The following is a 20,175-nucleotide window of genomic DNA, read 5'->3' as shown; positions in this document are numbered from 1 at the left end:
AGTAGAACAGCAAGGAAGCAACTTGACTGGAGTACAGTGAGCAAAGGAGAGAGCAAGAAATAGGGCTGGAGAGGTTACAGGGTGGGAAAAGAACTGGTTTAGCCTAATAAGTCATTATGAGGATTCTGGCTTTTACTCTTGTGAAATGGAAGTCATTGAGAAGTTTGGGGCCCAAGAACTAATTTGTGTTAGCACGGGATCACACTGTCTATTGAGAACAGACCCCTAGAACAAACACAAGGGAACAAGGAAAAAGGCAGGAAATGTAATTGGAAGGCCATTGAAATACTCAATTGACTAAACTTGCAAATTAATTAAAATTCTATACTACACAAGTTTGATGGCTGGATTTTTATCAGTTTTGTAGATTTTAGGGCTCGGCATCTTAGTGCCTAAGTGTCTACAGCCAAGTTAGCTATATGACTTTAGGCAAGTGGCTTAAAATGTCTCTCTTTCTATAATAAGAAAATGATAATATCATACAAAGGATATTAAGACAATTAAATTAGATAATTCATGTACAGTTCTTTCAATGATGACTTATGTGTATTAAGTAAGTGCTCCATACATGAAAACTATTACTATCTGATAATTTGAATGTGTGATAATCATCTCTTCACAATAGACATTGGCTGAGGGGCGCCTGGGTGGCTCAGTCGTTAAGCATCTGCTTTCGGCTCAGGTCATGATCCCAGGGTCCTGGGATCGAGCCCCGCATTGGGCTCCCTGCTCTGTGGGAAGCCTGCTTCTCCCTCTCCCACTCCCCCTGCTTGTGTTCCCTCTCTTGCTGTGTCTCTTTCTGTCAAATAAATAAAATCTTAAAAAAAAAAAATAGACATTGGCTGATCTCCCTGCTATGAATGAGAGGCATAGTTCTTGTCCTCAAGGCCTATTTGCAGCTCAATAAAGGAAACTAGCATGGAAACAATATCTTAAAACAACACTGAAGGAAATAAGAGCTAAGTAGAGATATACATTTCAACTTTTAAATAAGGGGGAAACCTATTCATTCCGTTGGGGGGATCTTTGAAGACTTCTGGGAGGCAATCAGTTAAGACTTTGAAGGATGAATGGGATGGGTACTCTGGAAAAGAATGGAATGTATATCACACACATGTGCTGCCTGGCCTATTTGAAAGTCACAGACCTACTGGGGATGATGTTCCATGCAAGTATGACTTCTGAAACTCATCCGAATTTTGGCCATGGTGAATGTATAAAGAGCTTCTTGGACTCAATGTGAAAAACAATGAGTTAGTAATGGCCATTACCTCCTTAAGCTCACACTCAGAATCAACCACATAAAATAAGATACAGTTACATTACAAATGAATGACTCTATTAACTTATTTTGGGAAATTAGATGACAAATGCAAGCAGAGTTTTATTGAACCAGAAGCATCTACCATTTATCTCTGTGAAAATTTAGGAAAGGTTCAAAAAAAATGCAAGCAGAGAGAACTCAGATGAGTCCTAAAATCCCAGTGCAGTAGCATTTGGAAAATGAATGATGACACATGGGTCACAGGAAGGTAATGGATACATTACTCAAAGGTTTTGATTAATTCATGGTGATCTCACATTTTATCTGGCCCAACATGTATCCAATTGAGCCTTTCTAGCATAGCCCACAGAGGAGAAAAATTTGATGACATAGGATCTAGTGGGCCAGCAGGGCCAGTCCCACACCAAACATAAGCTGCTTTGCTTTAGAGACACTTTTATAAAACTTAAGTCCACTTTTCACAGGGTTTAAAGCATATTTACCAACCTCTGGTGGCAAAGAGAATATCCATCTCTTTAATGGGATAAGAGCAGTGGGCAGGCTCAGCCCTGTCTGGGCTGTGAAGGAAATTTTGGGAATGCTTCCTGTTTATTTTGATTGAGAAAAGTCAGCTAAAAATTCATTAAGAACAGGCACAAAATATCTATCAAAAAAACACCATGCAGTCATCAAAAGAATGAGGCATGTTTGTATATTCTACTAAAGAATTAGCTCCCACATCCACAATTATGTGATAAAGTTAAGTCAGAATAATGTTTAAAATATATGATCACTTGTGTAAAAAGTGAAATATATATATATGCACAGACATAAAAGAGGTTGCCTCCAGTGAGGGGAACGAGGTGGCGGGGACTGATAGGAAGCAGGGGACTTATTTTTCAGTCTATCCTTCTGCGTCTTTTGATTTTAGTTCTATATATACCTAAAATCAGACAAGTTGTTTTCTTCAGTTGAAAAAATGAAAAAGTATAGGGGAAAAGAAAATGATACCCACAATTTAATTTTTAAAACAGCTAGAATAGGACCTTCCTTTTCTTATTTGCAAAAGGAGCCATAATCATGCCAGATGCTGGCTACCACAATGATAGTTTGAGAGAAGATATTTAGGATATAATCCTCCTCTCTGATATTTGGGTCCCCCCTCTCTGATTGTCACCAGGGTCCCTGGGTATATTAGTTAACTAGAAATGCTCTTTTAAAAAAAGGACCACAAAGTGAGTGGCTTAATAAGAGAAGTTTATTATCTCACAGTTCCAGAGGCTTAAAGTCTGAGATCAAGATGTCCACAGGGCTGTTTCCTTCTGAGAGCTCTGGGGAAGAATCTGTGCCTCTCCCCTAACTTCCGGTGGTTTGCTGGCAATTTTTGGCATTTCTTGGCTTATAGAAGCCCTATCGCAATCTCCACCTTCATCTTCACAGGGCATTCTGCCTGTGTGCCTATGTGTCTCTTTGTCTAAATCTCTCCCTATTACCAGGACATTGTATTGGATTAGTCATCATGGATTAAGGGGTCCACCCTAATGACCTCACTTTAACTTAACTAATTACATCTGCAACAACCCTATTTCCAGATAAGGTCATATTCTGAGGCACTGGGGGTTTAGGACCTCAACATATGAATTTTGTGGGGGCACAATTCAACCCCCAACACCACGTAACATTTCACTTATCCAGAATTAGATTGCTTACAGAGGGAAAGTATTTTTCAATGGGATGCATGTCCTCATATCCCAAATGGAGAAAGTGGATAAATGCTGAATGATCAAATACCTTAAAATTTTAGCATGTATTACACTCCTCTGAGGAAAGAGAGAGCCTAAACTTAGTTAACTAAGAATCACAGCTTCCACAGTCAGAGCAGGAAATCAATGAAAATAAGTTCAGATTCCTTCTCCTCCCTTCCTCCATCCACACCAGCTAAGGGTATATTCACTCCATAATGTCTATTAAGCACCTATACTAGTGTGTGACACCGCCCTGGGAGCTGATCACAGAGGAGGACAGAGATCCTCCTGCCCTTCAGGTGGAGAAAAGAGATGCCTAATGTAATAATTACATTGCTGTGGAAAATGCTAGCATGAAGATATGAACAAGACAGAAAACCCCTAACTCTACCTAGAGATGCCAGGGAAGGCTTTCTGTGAGAAGTGACACAAGAGCTGACTCTTGAAGGTTGAGAGAGCAAATGATGTGGGTGAAGGCAGGGGGAGGGGAGAGTCTCAGGGGATGGGGTGCTCACATCAAGAGAGGCCCAAACAGACGTCGGGTGACCAGGATGGAGACGCAGGAGTTGGATTTGAACGTCGGGTGCAGACAAGCTTCTGAAGTGTCTTAATCTTCAGCCCAAGGATTTTGGACTCCTTTGTCCTACAGGAAACCCTGGAGGATTTAGGGGAGCCACTTGGTCAGATTTTCTTTCAGGAAGACCTTTAGGAGAGAGAATGAATTAAGGGTGGGAGAGATTAAAGAGAGAGTGCCATGCAAGGAGAATTTTCTAGGTGAGAAAAAAATGAGCAATAAACTGGTAGTGGCGACAGGAATAGAACACATAGGGAATACTTACTTTCCCCTCTTTGCACGCATTCATTCATTTTCTTAACATTTTGTATTAATTTTTCAGATTATAAGTAAGTACATGCTCAATGTAAATAATTTGGAAAAAATTATAAATGTACATGGAATAAAATTAAAATGATCCATGGGCCACCTGGGTGACTCAGTCAGTTAAGTGTCTGACTCTTGATTTCAGCTCAGGTCTTGATCTCTGAGTTGTGAGTTCAAGTCCCACGTTGGGCTCCATGCTGGGTATAGAGCCTACCTAAAAATAAATTAATTAATTAAATAAAATGATCCTTTATTCCACTCTAAGAGTAAGCATTATTATTTTTAGGTGCACATGCAATTAGGCTCTTTTCAAAATCTATCTATCTATCTCTCTCTCTATATATATATACATATATGTAGTCATTTACTCAAACTATTTTATAACCTGCTTTTTCCACTTTATAGATCATATGTCTCTATTTCATTAACTTTGTACAACTTGATTTCTAATCGATATGCCATATTTATTTAGCCAGATTCAAAAACTGTTAGAGAATTCTAAATAGCAGCAGGAGGTGACTGATTAGCTGATGGGGTATGAGGGAAAGGAGGAAAACTGGGCAACCCCAACTTTTGAGCTAAAACCTTTCTCTCCTTGGCCATCTGCTCGTCGTTATGACCCGAAATGAAGGTTATGTCATCTGAAAAAGACATGGTGAAAGGGTATGTGACTATATGTTCCATTCAATCTCAACGACAGTGAACATAATCACTGTTCAGGGCATGCAGACACAGCCCCATGTTCAGAAACTGCCAGAGCATTCATTAAAGTGGATAAAATGGCCTGCAATGAAATCCTCAAAGGATGTGAGAGATAAAGCAAATGTATTCCTAAACACAGCTGCGGGCTGCCCAAATCCCAGCGGCACTTGATGAGCAATCTCGGAGAGAAGATAGTGGAGACAGCCTTCTCTGCCAGGAGGGAAAACTTCTCCAGGCTGTGTGGCCCTGGCCCGGCCTCTGCACCTGTCACTCACCTGATGTCTTCCCCACATCCTGGGAGCATTTGTTTGTCTTAGCACTCCCTTGGGCTATCCACAGCAAGATGAGGTGGAGGAGGAGTGGTTCTTTCCAAGACAGGCATTTATATAGGTAAGATACCGTAAGTCCAATGGAGGTGAATAATAAAGCTTATTCATTCCTGAAGAATGAAAAGGGGAGGTGTTGGGAAATAAACAGACTAATTAATCAGGCACTTCAGGTTAGGTTCAGTTTGCTTTCCATTATCTAATGCAACTCCTACACTCCTGAGCGGCTTTAGAAAAGGTTTCTAGTTGAAGTACAACTTGTGTCTTTTGAAGGATTGGGAGCTGAAAAACATCCCTCTTCTAATCTCATGGATGGAACATAATGTATTCTGTCACTTTCTTTCTTTCTTTTTTTTTTTTTTTGTTCATGGATCAAGCCTCAGAACAAAATATAATAATCTCTTCTCTTGCATTTGAGGTAAACTTTGGGAAAGAAAACCCTCCCTCCTTTCTCCCTCTACCCCTTCCCTTTTCCTTCCTTCCTTCCTTCCTTCCTTCCTTCCTTCCTTCCTTCCTTCCTTCCTTCCTTCCTTCCCTGAAGTGTATAAATTGTTTCTGTTCTTACTTTCTCTTTTCATTTGTCTTAAGGGAAGTGATGGGGTTTACACTATATCCTTAACTATGTGGAGCTAACATAGGGACCTATTAACTGCTTTAATAGTATCTATTCTGCCGAAGAGAAAATGCGGAATGGGATGCACTTATGTTGGAAAAGTCTCTATCATTTCCAATTCACTGAAACTCACCCATTCCATCTATTGACCTGCTACCTTTGTGCCTGACACTGGGCTAGGCATTGGGAAAGCAAGGATGATCGCAGTAGCACCACCCCCTGGCCTTCAGGATCTCACAGTTAAGTTGGGGGGTAATTTCAATAAGACAGAGTGTGTGCTACAATGAAGTTAAACACAGACTGCACAAGATAATCTAATTCAAGATTGTCAAGGTTGATTTCACAGAGAAGATGCATACGTTTCTGAGGGAATAGCATGTGTGAGGGCGTGAAGTTATAAGAGAACATGGAGTATTTGGAGAACGGGAAAGTATGACGGGAGCAAAGGTGAGAGTGTACGTGTGGACAGAGAGACCTTCTCCCCATCCTGGAGGTTATAGAGAACACTGATGAATTGTAAGGATTTTAAGAAGGGGGATGATATGGTCAAATTCCTACTCAGTGAAGTATTCCTTGAACCAGTGTCCACTGAACCACTCCATATAAGTGTCATCACCTCACTTAGCTAAAACCTGGAAGTCTGATTAGAAATACCACCCCACAGGTCTGGTGATAGAAACACAAAGGTAACTCAGGGCTTACAAGCCTGGAATGAACAAAGATCAAGGACATTTCATAGATCTTGTTGCTCTGCTTTTTCTTAGGGCAAACACACATTAAAAAGACCCTCATGTGCTGCTCACTATTACCAACATTTTCTGTATTCATCTTCTATCTTTCATCCTAAATGCTCATGAAAGACATGTTGCTTCTGGTCCAAACGTGGGCCAGTGACAAAGCTTTTCATGTTTGTTGACCCAATAATCAGCCATTACACTCTAAACACTTAGAGGGGATCAGTTTAAAAACAGCTATTAGTGCATTTGGACGGCAGTCCCCCGCCCCATATGTCTGGGCTTGCTGCTGCCACAGGGAAGCTCCCACTTCTACCCAGGGAGGTGTTGTGTTTCTCAGGCTGTTCCAGCATTAATGCATAAAACCTGCTTGTGTCAACTATGGTTTAATTGCAAACTGAGTCATGAGGTTTAGCAAGCATGGCCATGGGAGATAAACCCAAAGACTTGTGGCAGGATCGGTCCAGTGTTCCATTTTGGAGAATGGCGCAGGCGTCATGATGGGAAAGAGATGAGCCCCTCTGTCTGCTTATCTCAAGAAATTAGCTTTAAACATCCTAGTCTTCTTTAATCAAGGATTCATTATGGAACTGCCATTTTATATTTAAACATCTTTTGAGCTCTTTATCTCCGCCGCATTTGGCATTGGGATGAATAACTCTTAAATCACCACCCCCCCAATACTGCCACTACTATACTATATTAAGTAATTGCCATATAATGAATGTCTGTGTGCCCCCTCCATTCATATGATGAAGGCTAACCCCCAATGCGGCGGTATTAGGAGGTGGACCATTAGAAGGTGATTGGGTCATGTCAGTGGAGCCCTCATGAATGGAAGTAGTGCTCCTATAAAGATTCCAGAGCACTCCCCTGTCCTTTACAGCATGTAAGGACACAGTGGGAATATGTCCATGAACCAGGAAGAGGGCTCTCACCAGACACCGAATCTGCCTTGATCTTGGACTTCCCAGCCTCCAGGACTGAGAAATACAGCATTTTTGTTATAGCTACCCCCAATGGACTAAGAAGTTAATACTGAGAAGTGGGGTGCTGCTAGAACAAATACCCAAACATGTGGAAGCACTGGAAGCAGGTGATGGGCAGATGGTAGAAGAGCTTTGGGGTGCATGCTAGAAAAAGCAAACATTGCCATGAATGGGCCATTAAGGGTGATTCTGGCCAGGGCTCAGAAAGAAAAGAGAATTGCAGAGAAGGCCTCCATCTTCTTAGAGGATACATCAGTAACCCTGGGCAGAATGTCAGCAGAAACGTGGTCAGTAAAGGCCATTCTGATGAGGTCTCAGATGGAAATGAGGAATATGTTATTGGAAACTGGAAGAAAGGCCGTCCTTGTTACAAACTGGCAAAGGACTTGGCTGAATTGTGTTCAGGTTCTAGTGTAATGGAAGGTCGTATGAGGGAGTGATGAAATTCAACATTAGCGAAAGCTATTTCTTTTTTTTTTTTTTAAGGTTTTATTTATTTATTTGACAAAGAGCAAGATAGCGAGAGAGGGAACACAAGCAGGGGCAGTGGGAGAGGGAGAAGCAGGCCTCCTGCTGAGCAGGGACCCCGATGTGGGGCTCTGTCCCAGGACCCCAGGATCATGACCTGAACCGAAGGCAGATGCTTAACTGACTGAGCCACCCAGGTGTCCCAGCAGAAGCTATCTCTAAGCAAAGTGTGGAAGGCGCAGCTTGACTCCTCCCAACTGCTTATAGTAAAATTCAAGAAGAGAAAAAAAAAAGTAAAGATGAGATTGTTACGCAAAAAGGAAATAGGACTTAGAGATTTAGGAAACTCTCAGTCTATTTCTATTGCAAAAAACGAGAACACTGGAAGAGTGGCCGAGCAACGACTTGAGGAAGTTAGTATAGATCAGCCATCTCAACAGAAGCCACGTCTGTTCTCTAAGACAATGAAAGGATGACCCTGAAGGCAAGTCAGAGGTCATCAGGGATTCCACTCCTACCACAGGCCTGGGGGGCAGAGGGATTTCAGAGAGGGAACCACCTCTCTGGTCCAGGTGAGGCAGGAAGCCCCCACCCAGTACTTCAGTGACGGGGGTCCCCACAGAGAGTCCCCTGCTTGGGCTGCATCCAGTCGAATGTGGCATGGACAGGGTCACTTGGAAGGGAACTGTGGTGGAGCAGGGCTTGGCCGAGAACTATGGAAGGGGCAGACATGGAGCCCTAGCCAAGAGCCACTGAGGGGCTGCTGTCCCACTGAGCCATGGGGTGATGTTGCCACCCCAGTGGGCTGAAAATCAGAGCACTGACCCAAAGAGTATTATCTTTGAGGCTTAAGGTTCAATGTAGTTTGCCCTATTAGATTTTGGGCTTGCCCAGCACCTGACACTACTTTCTTCTTTCCTCTTTCTCCTTAGGAAAGGCAAAGTCTGTCCTATGCCTGCCCTACCACTGTATTTTGTAGGCACATGACTTGTCTGATTTCACAGATTCACAGCTGGAGAGGAATCTGGCTCACGATGAATTATACTTTGAGTCTCACCTATATCTGATTTAGATGATCGTTAGGTAATACTTTGGACTTTAGACTTCTGAATTGCTGCTGGAATAAGTCAAGACTTTGGGGCTATTGTCACAAAATGAAGGCATTTTGTATGCAAGAGGATATGAATTTCAGGGGGACGGGACAGAATGCTGAAGACTGAATGTTTGCATCCTCTCTTCCCCAACCCTGCCCCAATTCGTATATTGAAACCTAATCCCCAGTGTGATGGTATTTGGAGATGGAGCCTTTGAATGTTGTTAAGTCATGGGATGAAGCCCTCACGAATGAGATTAGTGCCCTTATAAAGGAGAGCCCTTCCTCCATGTGAGGACATAGCAAGAAGACGTCTATGAATCAAAAAGAGGTTCTTGTTAAACACCAAATCTGCATGCCAGTCAGTACCTTGATCTTGGACTTCCCAACCTCATACTCCCAGAAGTATGAGAAATAATTTTTCAATTGTTTGCAAACACCCAGTCTATGGTATTTTTGTTATTTTTTAAAAATATTTTATTTATATATTTGAGAGAGAGAGAGAACACAAACAGGGGGAGGGGGAAAGGGAGAAGCAGACTCCCCACTGAGCAGGGAGCTCGACAGGGGGCTCCATCCCATGATCTCCATCCTGGGATCATGACCTGAGCTGAAGGCAGACGCTAATCGACTGAACCACCCAGGCATCCCAGGTATTTTTGTTATAATAACCTGAATGAACTAAGATAAAAAAAACTTCTGTTCACTGTCCTAAATTTACCTACCTTTCCCCTCCACACCCTTCTCACCTCTGCTAGGTTCAGACCAACTAGAGATCTGAGAACAAGTCAATGCTCACAGCTATCTATTCTCTGGGTCATGCATCTCTCTCAACTTCTGTCTTTCTGAACAGAAGAATTCTTGGGGTTTTTTAGCTCTTCTTATACCAAATTCCCACATCTCTGATATAATTTTGGTGGACTTACTCTTTCAATTCGATCTCCATTGTTCGCCATGGGAATCACCAAAGTCGATGCCACCAGGAACTCCAGTTTGAGCCCTATTGAACCTTTAGGAAGAGAAGGTTTGGTTTAGTCCAGTTATTATTTTTCTCCGATCTCTAGAAATATGGATAGATGTAACTTACCAAGTGAGGTTGGTGACTTCTCTAGAAATATTTACAGTGAGTATATAATATCCTATCTTTGCAAATCTGTATAAAAAGCTAGCTATTCAATGGGTTATATAAAAATAGGCCTTCAAACTCATCCCCCAAAACTGCCAGATTAACAAGGAGGCACTTACTTGCTTGGGGCAGCAGCATAAATCAGAACAAGTGGCTTTGATGGATTTATCCAGAATTTTATAATCAGATCAAAGGGGAAAAAAACCATTTTGTGTTCTGTGGTTAAGTATTGCTTTTATTTGGGCTTCCATGTGGGAGGCGGCACCATAATATTTCAGTGCTCGGAGACTTGGCCAAAGCACTAAAGGCACATGGAGGAGAAAGAAACAGGCTTATCTTTGTCATATACTTTGTCTTGTCTGCTGCCCTGTGGCTCTGGTTTCCACACATGTGTCTGAATGGGAACTGTGAGTATTTATCTTCTGTTGACAACAGAATTTAGATGATTAAAGTAAGCAAAGATTGCTGTTGCTACCTCTAGCCCATGACGTTACATCCTCCAGGTTACTCTAGATATCTCCCCCAAGTCTGCTGCTCAGTCTCATGGTGTCCTTCCTTCAGGTCAGAGCCCTCAGCACTCTGGGTTCCTGTCAGAACTTCTTCCAAATGCATTAGTCATATTAAATCAGCATCAGGTCTTTTCATAAGTGAAAGGTCATTTCCCTTTCAGGGTAATGTCATATCAATATGGGTCAAAGTCTTAGCTAAAGAAGGAGTGCCCAACTGTGGAATTTTAATTATAAATGAGCAGAGTAGATAACTGGCTAGGGCAGGCTATCTCAGTGCTTCTAAGCTTCCATTTATGGACCTGCACTGTCTAGGATAGTAGTCATTAACTCTATGGGATGATTACAATTTAATTAATTAAAATTAAATAAAATTTAAAATTCAATTCCTTAGTTCCACTGGCCACATTTCAAGTGCTAAATAACCACATGTGTCTGGTGGCTACCATATTGGACAGCGAAGATATTAAACATTCCCATTATCCCAAAAGTCCCATTGGATAGCACAAGTTTAGACAATTACTTTCTTGGCCTATGCAGAGGTGGTCTACTCTTGCCCTAATGCAGGATTTCTCAACTTTGACACTACTGACATTGTAGACTGGATCCTTGTTTATTATGGGGGGCCATCCCTGGCATTGTAGGGTATTTAGATGGCCTCTATCCCCTACATGCTAATAAAACCTCTCTCCCACTTGTTGCCATCAAAAATGTCTCAAGACATTGACAAATGTCCCCTAAAGGACAGAACTGCTCCCAGTTGAGAATTACTGCATTAAAGTTGGCTGATGCTTTGGGGTGGGGGAGACATCTGTAAGCACTTTTGTGAGCAAGATAGGTTCAGGAAGTTGTGAGTTCTTAGAGGGTGGGGACTCTGCAGGGGGCAGGCCATGCACATTTCAAGTGCTCTTGAAATATTATAGATGAGAAGAATGTCAGAGTGACGTTTATAGCCCAGAAAGATATTCTTCCCCTGGTCTTGAGAATTCCCTTAATGCTAAATTGTCATGTGTGTCAAAGCCCTAAAGAACTGCAGGGAGGGCTATAAATCCAAAGGAAGGCAGAGAAAAGGCCCAAGGGACAGATTATGGGTGAGTTAACTTATTCCAGCAAAGGTGAATGGGGTTGCCCCCCGGCTTCACTCTGAGATTTTCAGCCTGGTGTGCTAAGCCCCCTGTTCCCATAGTGGCCATTCATGCACTAAATGGCCATTACTGCCTCATCAGCAGCTTGTCAGCTGTAAATTCTAATCCCAGGCTGGGTCTCTCTTCCCAGGACCAAAGTCATAAAGATGTTTGCCCTCACACAGGTCTCTGACATGCGCGAGGCCACATGTACGTATTTGTCTTAGGGCCTCTTGAGACTATAGCACTTCTCTCTGACCCAGGCAAGGCTGTCCATGGTGTGCATAGCTCCTGACCATGACATCATGCTTGTACCTCATCATGGAATTCTGAAGCAAGACTCTAGAGGTGGAATCCAAAGATTAGTGGAATTAAAGGTCTTAAACAAGCAAATGTTTTTCATTATTTAAGATACTAAGGAAGCCAAATTCTGAAATATTTATGGCCACAGCCTCCTTTGGGTATTGTCAATGACCTCTTTCCTTTTAAGAGGCATCTTCTAGAGAGGGAGCCCTTGGTCTGCTCCCCCTGGGGCCACTAACTCATGGTAAAGCTGAATCTACCATTCCATGGGAAGACTGGTGAAAAGTTTATTTGCTACACACGTCTTGCTGAAATGAATGGAACCCAACTCAGGAGAAGTCCAGGTTTACCATAGAAGACAAAGCAGAGACAAAGTTCCATTATGTCAGCTGCATACTTGCAGTTTAGATTTAGCTCAAGTTGTTTTTCTGTTTTGAGGGACAATGTCAATCATCTCACAAATAAATGAAGACAATTAATTATTCAACAATTCTGTTGACATTGAGAGAAAAGAAAAACCACCCCATAAAATACTTCATATACTTTATCTTGGGGTGAGGATGAGTTGGGGTGACTTCTGCTCTTGGCTTTTATCCAGGGGCTATCAAATTAACCTGCGGCATCTGGAAATTCTGCCCAATGGTCTGGCACCATAGAAAGTTGTCTGGTGTGACTGGAGCCTTCTTACAGGGTCTAATAAGTCTTTATATATAAGAATTCAAAGCCCATTCTGTGTTTCTCAGTGGGGATGCTTTTAACACTTTGGGTGGGATGACCCTTCCTCATGCTAGTGATCTCACAGCTCATAGCAGGACATTTAGCATTCCCAGATTCAGGGCACAAAATGCTAATGCTGTCTGCCTTCGGTTACTGTCACAACCAACCACTTCTTAACACACTCATTTTCCAGCATCAGCTGGTGGGTGGTTCTGCCACCACTGAGCGCATTGCAAGAACTTGAGGCCCGGAGATACTAAGTGACTTGCTGCAGGTTAGACAGACAGTTAGTGGCCCAGAACTGTGGTGGCCACACCATACCAGGACAGTCTCTATCTGTGCCTGTTGTCCCAGGACACTTATCCATAGTAATCCCTCTCACTCTCAAAAAAGTCCCAGTTCAGATAATAAATGAGATTGTCACCCTGCCTAAAGCTCAAGTCTCCTACCCGTCAATTCATTCCTTTTCCCCCTATACAACCCTTCCTCTTTCTCTCTTTTTTTGTGGTTCTCATAAACCTTTCATCCTATCTTATTCCATTTCTTATGTTCTTGCAACCTAGTCATCCTTAAGTCCAGACTGCCTGAACTCAGGGACTCTTGGTTCCTGAATGGACAAGGAAGCAAGACACCTCAGAAATAGGATCAACCAGGCCCCAGGCAAGCCAGCAGTCTTGATCAAGCCATAGACAGCTACCCATGTGATCCCACATTCTCAGCGACAAAAGCTGGAAGGGGTGGGGAGAAGGGCAGGGAAGCTAGTGCATTTTTGTGATTTTTTTTTTAAACAAATCCACACTGGATTGAAAAGAAATGCACTGTAAAACACCACCCATTAGACTACGTACGTCCAGCATATTCAGATAACTCAAACATGGTATTCCTATTCTTTGGCAATACTTCGAAATATCCTTTTGAATAACAAAAGTTAAGTAGAATTGAGAAAGTGTTTCTCATAATAAAATAAATCCCTTTTCCTTGTCTGCCCCAGAGGGCCAAAAATACCAGGATCTTTAATTGGTGTATCAGCACCACTCTCAAGAATTTCTTATGTGCTGGAAACACATGATGAAATTTTGGTGAAGTCCTGCAGCAAGCTGTAACCAGGAGCTGAGAGCAGCCTGGGTCTATAGCTCTGTTTGGTTTCTCTTTTGCCTTTAACTTACACAGGAGCTAAATATTTGTGCAACAAGACCGTCTGATAACAAAGCTCAGGGACTTGGGAGAAGCTAGTTAAAATGAAAACGGGTCCGAACAGAGTTGGAAGGTAAAAATGGCTTCCTTTTCATGTATGGCCGCACTGTTTAATTAAGAGCCTGTTGTAGAGACAAGTCTTTCTAACGAGTACTCTTCCTGACAGCCTTGGAAATACCTATTCACCTACTTCATTCACTCCGTGGTGAACAACGAAGGCCCTGGTGCTAGCAAACCTGGGTCTGACTACGCTCTCTTCCTAGGGAGGCTGTGTGAGCTCAGGCAAGTGACTTAACCTCCCTAGGCCTCGGTTTCCCCAGTTATAAAAAGAGAGAACACCTACTAATTGTGTTGGTGTGAAGAGAACAATAATGCATGTCAAGTACTTAGCATAGCGCAGGGCTCACACGAGCCATTATGGTTATCTAATCAAACATTTTTTAGACCAATCACGTGCCAAGTGTTGCACAAGGTGGAGGGACTTCAAGAATCAATAAAATAAAGATTCTGACTCAATATAATCTAAGGGTGCTGGGTGGTAAATATACTTACATTGGGACATTATGTGGCATGGGAAGAGAGGCTATTTGCATTTGTGTTGAATTTTGAAGCATAGGTAAAAATTTTCCAGGCAGAGAAGGTGAAAAGGCATTCCAAGATTGCTCAAGTAACCGTGTACCTAGATGAGTAGAAAAAGATGATGACTTTTTTAAAAAGTATGATTAACATACAGTGTTATATTAGTTTCAGGTGTACAATATAGTGGTTCAGCAGTTGTATACATTTCTCAGTGCTCATCATGACCAGTGTATTCTTAATCCCCTTTATCTATTTCACCCATCCCCCCACCCACCTCCCCTCTGGCAACCCATCAGTTTGTTTTCTGTATTTAAGAGTCTGTTTCTTGTCTCTTTTTTGTTTGTTTGTTTTGTTTCTTAAATTCCACATATGAGTAAAATCATAGCATATTTGTCTTTCTCTGTCTTGTTTCACTTAGCATTATACTCTCTAGCTCCATCCATGTTGTTGCAAATGGCAAGGTTTCATTTTTTATGGCTGAATAATATTCCATTGTATATATACCACCTCTTCTTTATCCATGCATCTATCAATGAATTAGTGTTTTCATTTTCTTGGGTAAATATCAAATAGTGGAATTACTAGATGATATGGTAGTTCTATTTTTAATTTTTTGAAGAACCTCCATGCTGTTGTCAACAGTGACTGCAGAGTTTGCATTCCGACCAAACTTGCACGAGGGTTCCTTTTTCTCCACATCCTCACCAACACCTGTTGTTTCTTGTGTTGTCGATTTTAGCCAGTCTGGCAGGTGTGAAGTGATATCTCGTTGTGGTTTTGATTTGCATTTCCCTGATGATGAGCAATGTTGAGTATCTTTTCACATGTCCGTTGACCATCTGTACATCTTCTTTGGAGAAATGTCTACTCAGGTCCTCTGCCTGTTTTTAATCAGATTATTAGTTCTTGGTGTATTGAGTTGTAGAAGTTCTTTATATATTTTGGATAATAACCACTTATAAGAGATACCATTTGCAAATATCTTCTCCCATTCTGTAGGTTACCTTTTTGTCTTGTGTATAGTTTCTTTCACTGTGCAAAAGCTTTTTATTTTGATGTAGTTCCAATAGTTTATTTTTGCTTTTGTTTCCCTTGCCAGTGGAGAAAGATCTAGAAAAATGTTTCTATGGCTGATGTCAAAGAAATTACTGCCTATGTTTTCTTCTAGGAATTTTATGATTTCAAGTATCACATTTAGGTCTTTAATCCATTTTGAGTTTATTTTTGTGGATGGCATAAGAAAGTGATCCAGTTTCATTCTTTTGCATGTTGCTGTCCACTTTTCCCAACACCTTTTGTTGAACAGACTTTTTCCCATTGTATAAACTTTTCTTGGTTCCAGACAAATTTTCACAGAATAGATTATGATTAATTTAAAAAGGTAAAATGAAGCCCATTGTTTGTAAGTTTTATTCTCCTCTCTTCCAAAGCAAGAAGAGCTGGCGACATTGTGGCATTTAGAGGCTTGGTTGGTCAAAAGAGCACATTTCCCTGAGGTCTGAGCTATCCAGTTTTCTCTCCTCCGGGTCTCAGCCAGATCTGCCCAGAGCATTGCTTGGTGGTGGAGTGGCCTGTGATAGACCATTTCTCCAAAGTGCTTTCCAAATTCCCTCTGACTAGCATGGAATGATTTTTGTATCAAAAGTTTCAGTATAAACCTCAGAAACCAGCATATATAGAGGACTCCTTTGGGCATATCCATAGTTGGCTTTCCTACCCCACAACCTGATCACAGGCTACCACTGACACCTCACAAAAACCATGGCCTTGGCAGAGATACTCATAGAGCTGGGAACGACAGGTGAGCTTGTCCACAGCATACTCAAATGCCTGGGTGGCTCAGCCGGTTGAGTGTCTGACTTTGGCTGGGGTCATGGTCTCAAGGTCCTGGGATAGAGCCCCGCATCGGGCTCTGTGCTCAGCAGGGAGTCTGCTTGTCCCCTTGTCCCTCTGCCCCTCCCCCCGCTCATGTTCTCTCTCTCTCTCCCTCTTAAAAAAAAAGTGTCTCAGCTGGCGAGGTCCCAGGTTTCAGGAGATGTAGAGAAGTTGCTTTAGGTTGAATAAAACTGATTGTTTCAGAAATCTCCCCAGGAAAAAGTGGTAAGGCAGTAGGACCATGAAGGTGAGGAGCAGGCAAAGGTGCGCTACCAAAGTTGTAGAGTGGGTAGCTTGGTAACCCACAGGGGGGCCAGGAGTCAGTGTAGGCCCCCTTCCAAAGCTGTCCTGGAGGGGTAACACAGGAGCTGCAGTATTTATACTTCTGAATCTGTCAGCCATTGGTTCAGCGCTGCTCCCAGGGAACATCCATTCCCAGGCACCGCCTGCTCTCTGTGCACACAGGCTAATGGATTCTTACAGCCTGAACACGGTCCACCGACAACGAGACACTGGTTCTGGCCTTAGGAAATAGGAGCATACATGCATAAATCAGTGCAAAATGAAAACATAGGCACTCTTCTTTTTAAAAAGCAAGAGAAAGGTGCCATTAGAGGTACTAAAATAAAAGCTTTTTTCCTTTCATCCACAGTCTCTCTCTTCACTTGTCATGGCTTGTTTTTTTTGTTTTGTTTTTTTTTTTTAATTTGCTATTTCATGCCACTCTAAGTAAAGGAAAATTTAAATTTTAAATTATTAGCATGAATCTTACCTTTCATCTCTACATTGTGTGGTGCTGGTTTTAAATGCAAATATAAGAGCATTTAACTCATATGCTAATCACCAAAATTACACAATTTGCATATTTTGTTCTTACCATAATAGTGGAAAAGCTGCACAACACTAACTCAGCTGCTTTTATGTCATTTCTTGATCATGTACATTGTACTACCTTTGGCTTAAACATGAGTAAGGAAAGATGGAAAGGAAAGGAGCTAGTGGTTGATTAGTGCAGAGAAGCAACATGAGTAAGAGAGGACAAAGGGTTTCTTGGTCATTGGTGTTTCTTAGCATGCCATCCCTTTCTTTCTGTGTTTGAAGCAAGTTTTGGTTCAGAAGGAAAGCATGGTCTCTGGGGGCCATCAGTGTCCCTCCCCCACCCCAGCTTACCCAGTGGTAGACAAAACACACTTACTTCGTATTTGCTTTGAATCCCCACGAACTGCCACACATTGTGGGTCCATTGGAATCCTGTTTTCATGGCGAACGCTCTACAAGAATGGAATGGTGAGAAAAGGCAGACGTGCATATATTGTATGCATCTTTTTTGCTCTTGTGCATGCTCTGTTGTCCCATCAGATTTCATTTACAAAATACAAGTTCAAAGAAGAAACTATTAAGGATTTTAAGGGGCACCAAGGTGGCTCAGTTTGTTAAGCATCTGCCTTCGGCTCAGGTCATGATCACATGGTCCTGGGATCAAGCCCCACACTGGGCTCTGTGCTCAGTGGGAGCCTGCTTCTCTCTCCATCTGCTTGTCAGTCTGCCTGCTTGTGCTCTCTCTCTTTCAAATAAAAGAAGGAAGGGAAAAATGAAGGGAGGGAAATCGGAGGGGTAGACGAACCATGAGAGACTATGGACTCTGAGAAACAAACTGAGGGTTTTAGAGGGGAAGGGGGTGGAGGAATGTGTTAGTCCGGTGATGGGTATTAAGGAGGGCACGTATTGCACGGAGCACTGTGTGTTATACGCAAACAATGAATCATGGAACACTACATCAAAAACTAATGATGTACTGTATGGTGACTAACGTAACATAATAAAATAAAAAATAAAATAAAATAAATAAAGTCTTTTTTTTTTTGAAGATTTTATTTATTTTTTTGGCAAAGAGAGACACAGCGAGAGCAGGAACACAAGCAGGGGGAGTGGGAGAGGGAGAAGAAGGTTTCCCCCAGAGCAGGGAGCTCGATGTGGGACTCGATCCCAGGACCCTGGGATCATGACCTGAGCCAAAGGCAGACGCTTAACGACTGAGCCACCCAGGCACCCATAAATAAAATCTTTTAAAAAATAATTTTAGGGCGCCTGGGTGGCTCAGTTGGTTGGGCGACTGCCTTCGGCTCAGGTCATGATCCTGGAGTCCCGGGGTCGAGTCCCGCATCGGGCTCCCTGCTCGGCAGGGAGTCTGCTTCTCCCTCTGACCCTCCCCCCTCTCATGTGCTCTCTCTCTCTCTCATTCTCTCTGTCTTAAATAAATGGATGAAATCTTTAAAAAAAAAAAAAAAAAAAAAAAAAAAAATAATTTTAATATGGTGACAGCAGAGCCTTTAAGCCCAGCCTGGGGTCCTGATGATGACCCTGCAAGCAGGAAGGCAGCATTCATAAAAATGCTAAAGAAATCCCAGGGGACATGGGTGGAGCAGGGAGAAAAGAAACCTAGGAAGTCAGGCTGGTGCACAGGGGATCCTGTGCAGGAAGAGTCCAGGACAACCAAAGAGATTGGTTCCGAGAGGTTATAGCCCGAGAGCACAAGCCATGTCAGGAAAGAAGAGACACAAGAGACAGGGGATCAAGTGGAGGGAATAAAGCCAGAGAACTGGTTAACCAAGACACTAAACTGGAAGCACTGGGAGAAGTCCATGGAACGAAGCCAAGGATCACATAGAGGAGCAAGATACTAGAAAAGGGTTAGCATAAACCAACAGCCATTTGGATCTGATCGCATCCCTGAATGCTGAGTGCCACCATGGCATCCCTCTAAGCCTGGCAGGTACTTCTCCTGGGCCTGCACTGGGGTCCTTACAGGGGCAAACCCTGTCGGACAGCATGGCCTTCCAGTGGTTTCTCAATGCTCTAACCTCCTGATAAGGAACAAAACTACTGCCAGGAGTTGAGATAGTCTCCTCCCTCTCCTTTAGAGAGCAACACCTTCTCCTTCTCCAAAGCTCTAGGAATGCTTTACCTAGTCATTTCATTGTGGAAATGAGCAGGAAACTGGCTCTGTTGAACATGAGACATGGGAAGGGGTTAATGGTGACCTGACAGCTTGCAGGACACTGGGTCCCATCGTACATCGTAAGACTTTGCAAGACAGCAGCAAGAGGCTGTCACTCGGGAGGTGTTTAACTGCCTGGAGGCCTCCTTCTGTCACCCTTGACTCAGTCTTCTGCTTCAACTTAGAGCAGAGTTTCTAAACTGGGGCACTATTAACATTTGGAGCCAGATCATTCTCTGTGTGAGAGACTGTCCTATGCCCCATGAGGCGGTTAGCATCATCCCTGGCCTCTGCCCACTGGATACAAGTAGTATCTCCCAGTTGTGACAATCAAAAATGTCTGCAGACATTGGCCTGTCTGCCCTGGGGGACGTAATTGTCCTGGTGAGTCAGCGATTGAGAGCACATGGCCCCTGCTGAGGAACACGCCTGTAAAGACACCCTATGCTCTTAGCTGACTTATTCCACTTTTATATTAGCCTGTAGCTGCTTTTCTGAAAGTGTCTATGTATCACCTCGTCTTCCTGATAACACGATATCCTCCACTCCTGGGTTTGTTAGTAGGGCCTTACCAGGTAGTAAAGCCACTTAGTGGGTAAATCTCCTTATTCTGAGTCCATCCAAAAGGGGTTACATGAGCCTCTGAAAATTACTGCAAAACATATCCATCTCAAGGTCTACAAAGATTGCTTGAGCTCACCATCCCTTTTCTCTCTCTTAGGCAAGAGCTCAGTATTTGACAGCCTTGTCATATGCCTTATCTCATTTAATCCTCAAACAGAAAAAAATATAACTTCTATAAAATAACATATCCATTTTTACAGATGGGGAAATGAGGCTGGTGGTTAGTAAGTAACTTGCCCAAAACCATCCCAGTAGTAAATGGATTTGAACTCCAGCTTTTTGGCTGCTAATCTAAGACCCTTTCATTTCTACCAA

At 42.6% G+C, this 20,175-nt stretch overlaps 2 protein-coding genes across 5 annotated transcripts in view; one reads left to right on the top strand and one right to left on the bottom strand.

The window, feature by feature from the left end:
- The window catches only part of NEDD9 (neural precursor cell expressed, developmentally down-regulated 9), a 180,247-nt gene that overhangs the window by 35,254 nt on the left and 124,818 nt on the right, over positions 1–20,175 (top strand). The gene's annotated exons all lie outside the window — the stretch shown is intronic.
- Positions 3,108–20,175, bottom strand: part of SMIM13 (small integral membrane protein 13) — a 211,127-nt gene continuing 194,059 nt past the window's right edge. Inside the window, exons 4-7 of one of the 4 annotated variants that reach the window (XM_078055698.1) lie at positions 9,741–9,823; positions 4,867–5,030; positions 3,993–4,103; positions 3,108–3,712 (exon numbers count right to left, since the gene is read on the bottom strand). In XM_078055698.1, coding sequence (XP_077911824.1) covers positions 5,025–5,030; positions 9,741–9,823 — 89 coding nt within the window. In that variant the 3' untranslated portion in view covers positions 3,108–3,712; positions 3,993–4,103; positions 4,867–5,024. Of the gene's footprint in view, positions 3,713–3,860; positions 4,104–4,866; positions 5,031–9,740; positions 9,824–16,622; positions 16,762–17,433; positions 17,510–20,175 lie in introns of those variants that run through there. The other 3 variants (XM_078055699.1, XM_078055697.1, XM_036106557.2) reach the window with 3 other exon arrangements.

Source organism: Halichoerus grypus, chromosome 9, assembly GCF_964656455.1.
Source record: "Halichoerus grypus chromosome 9, mHalGry1.hap1.1, whole genome shotgun sequence".
Taxonomy (NCBI): domain Eukaryota; kingdom Metazoa; phylum Chordata; class Mammalia; order Carnivora; family Phocidae; genus Halichoerus; species Halichoerus grypus.
This window is presented reverse-complemented; position numbering and strand designations above follow the sequence as displayed.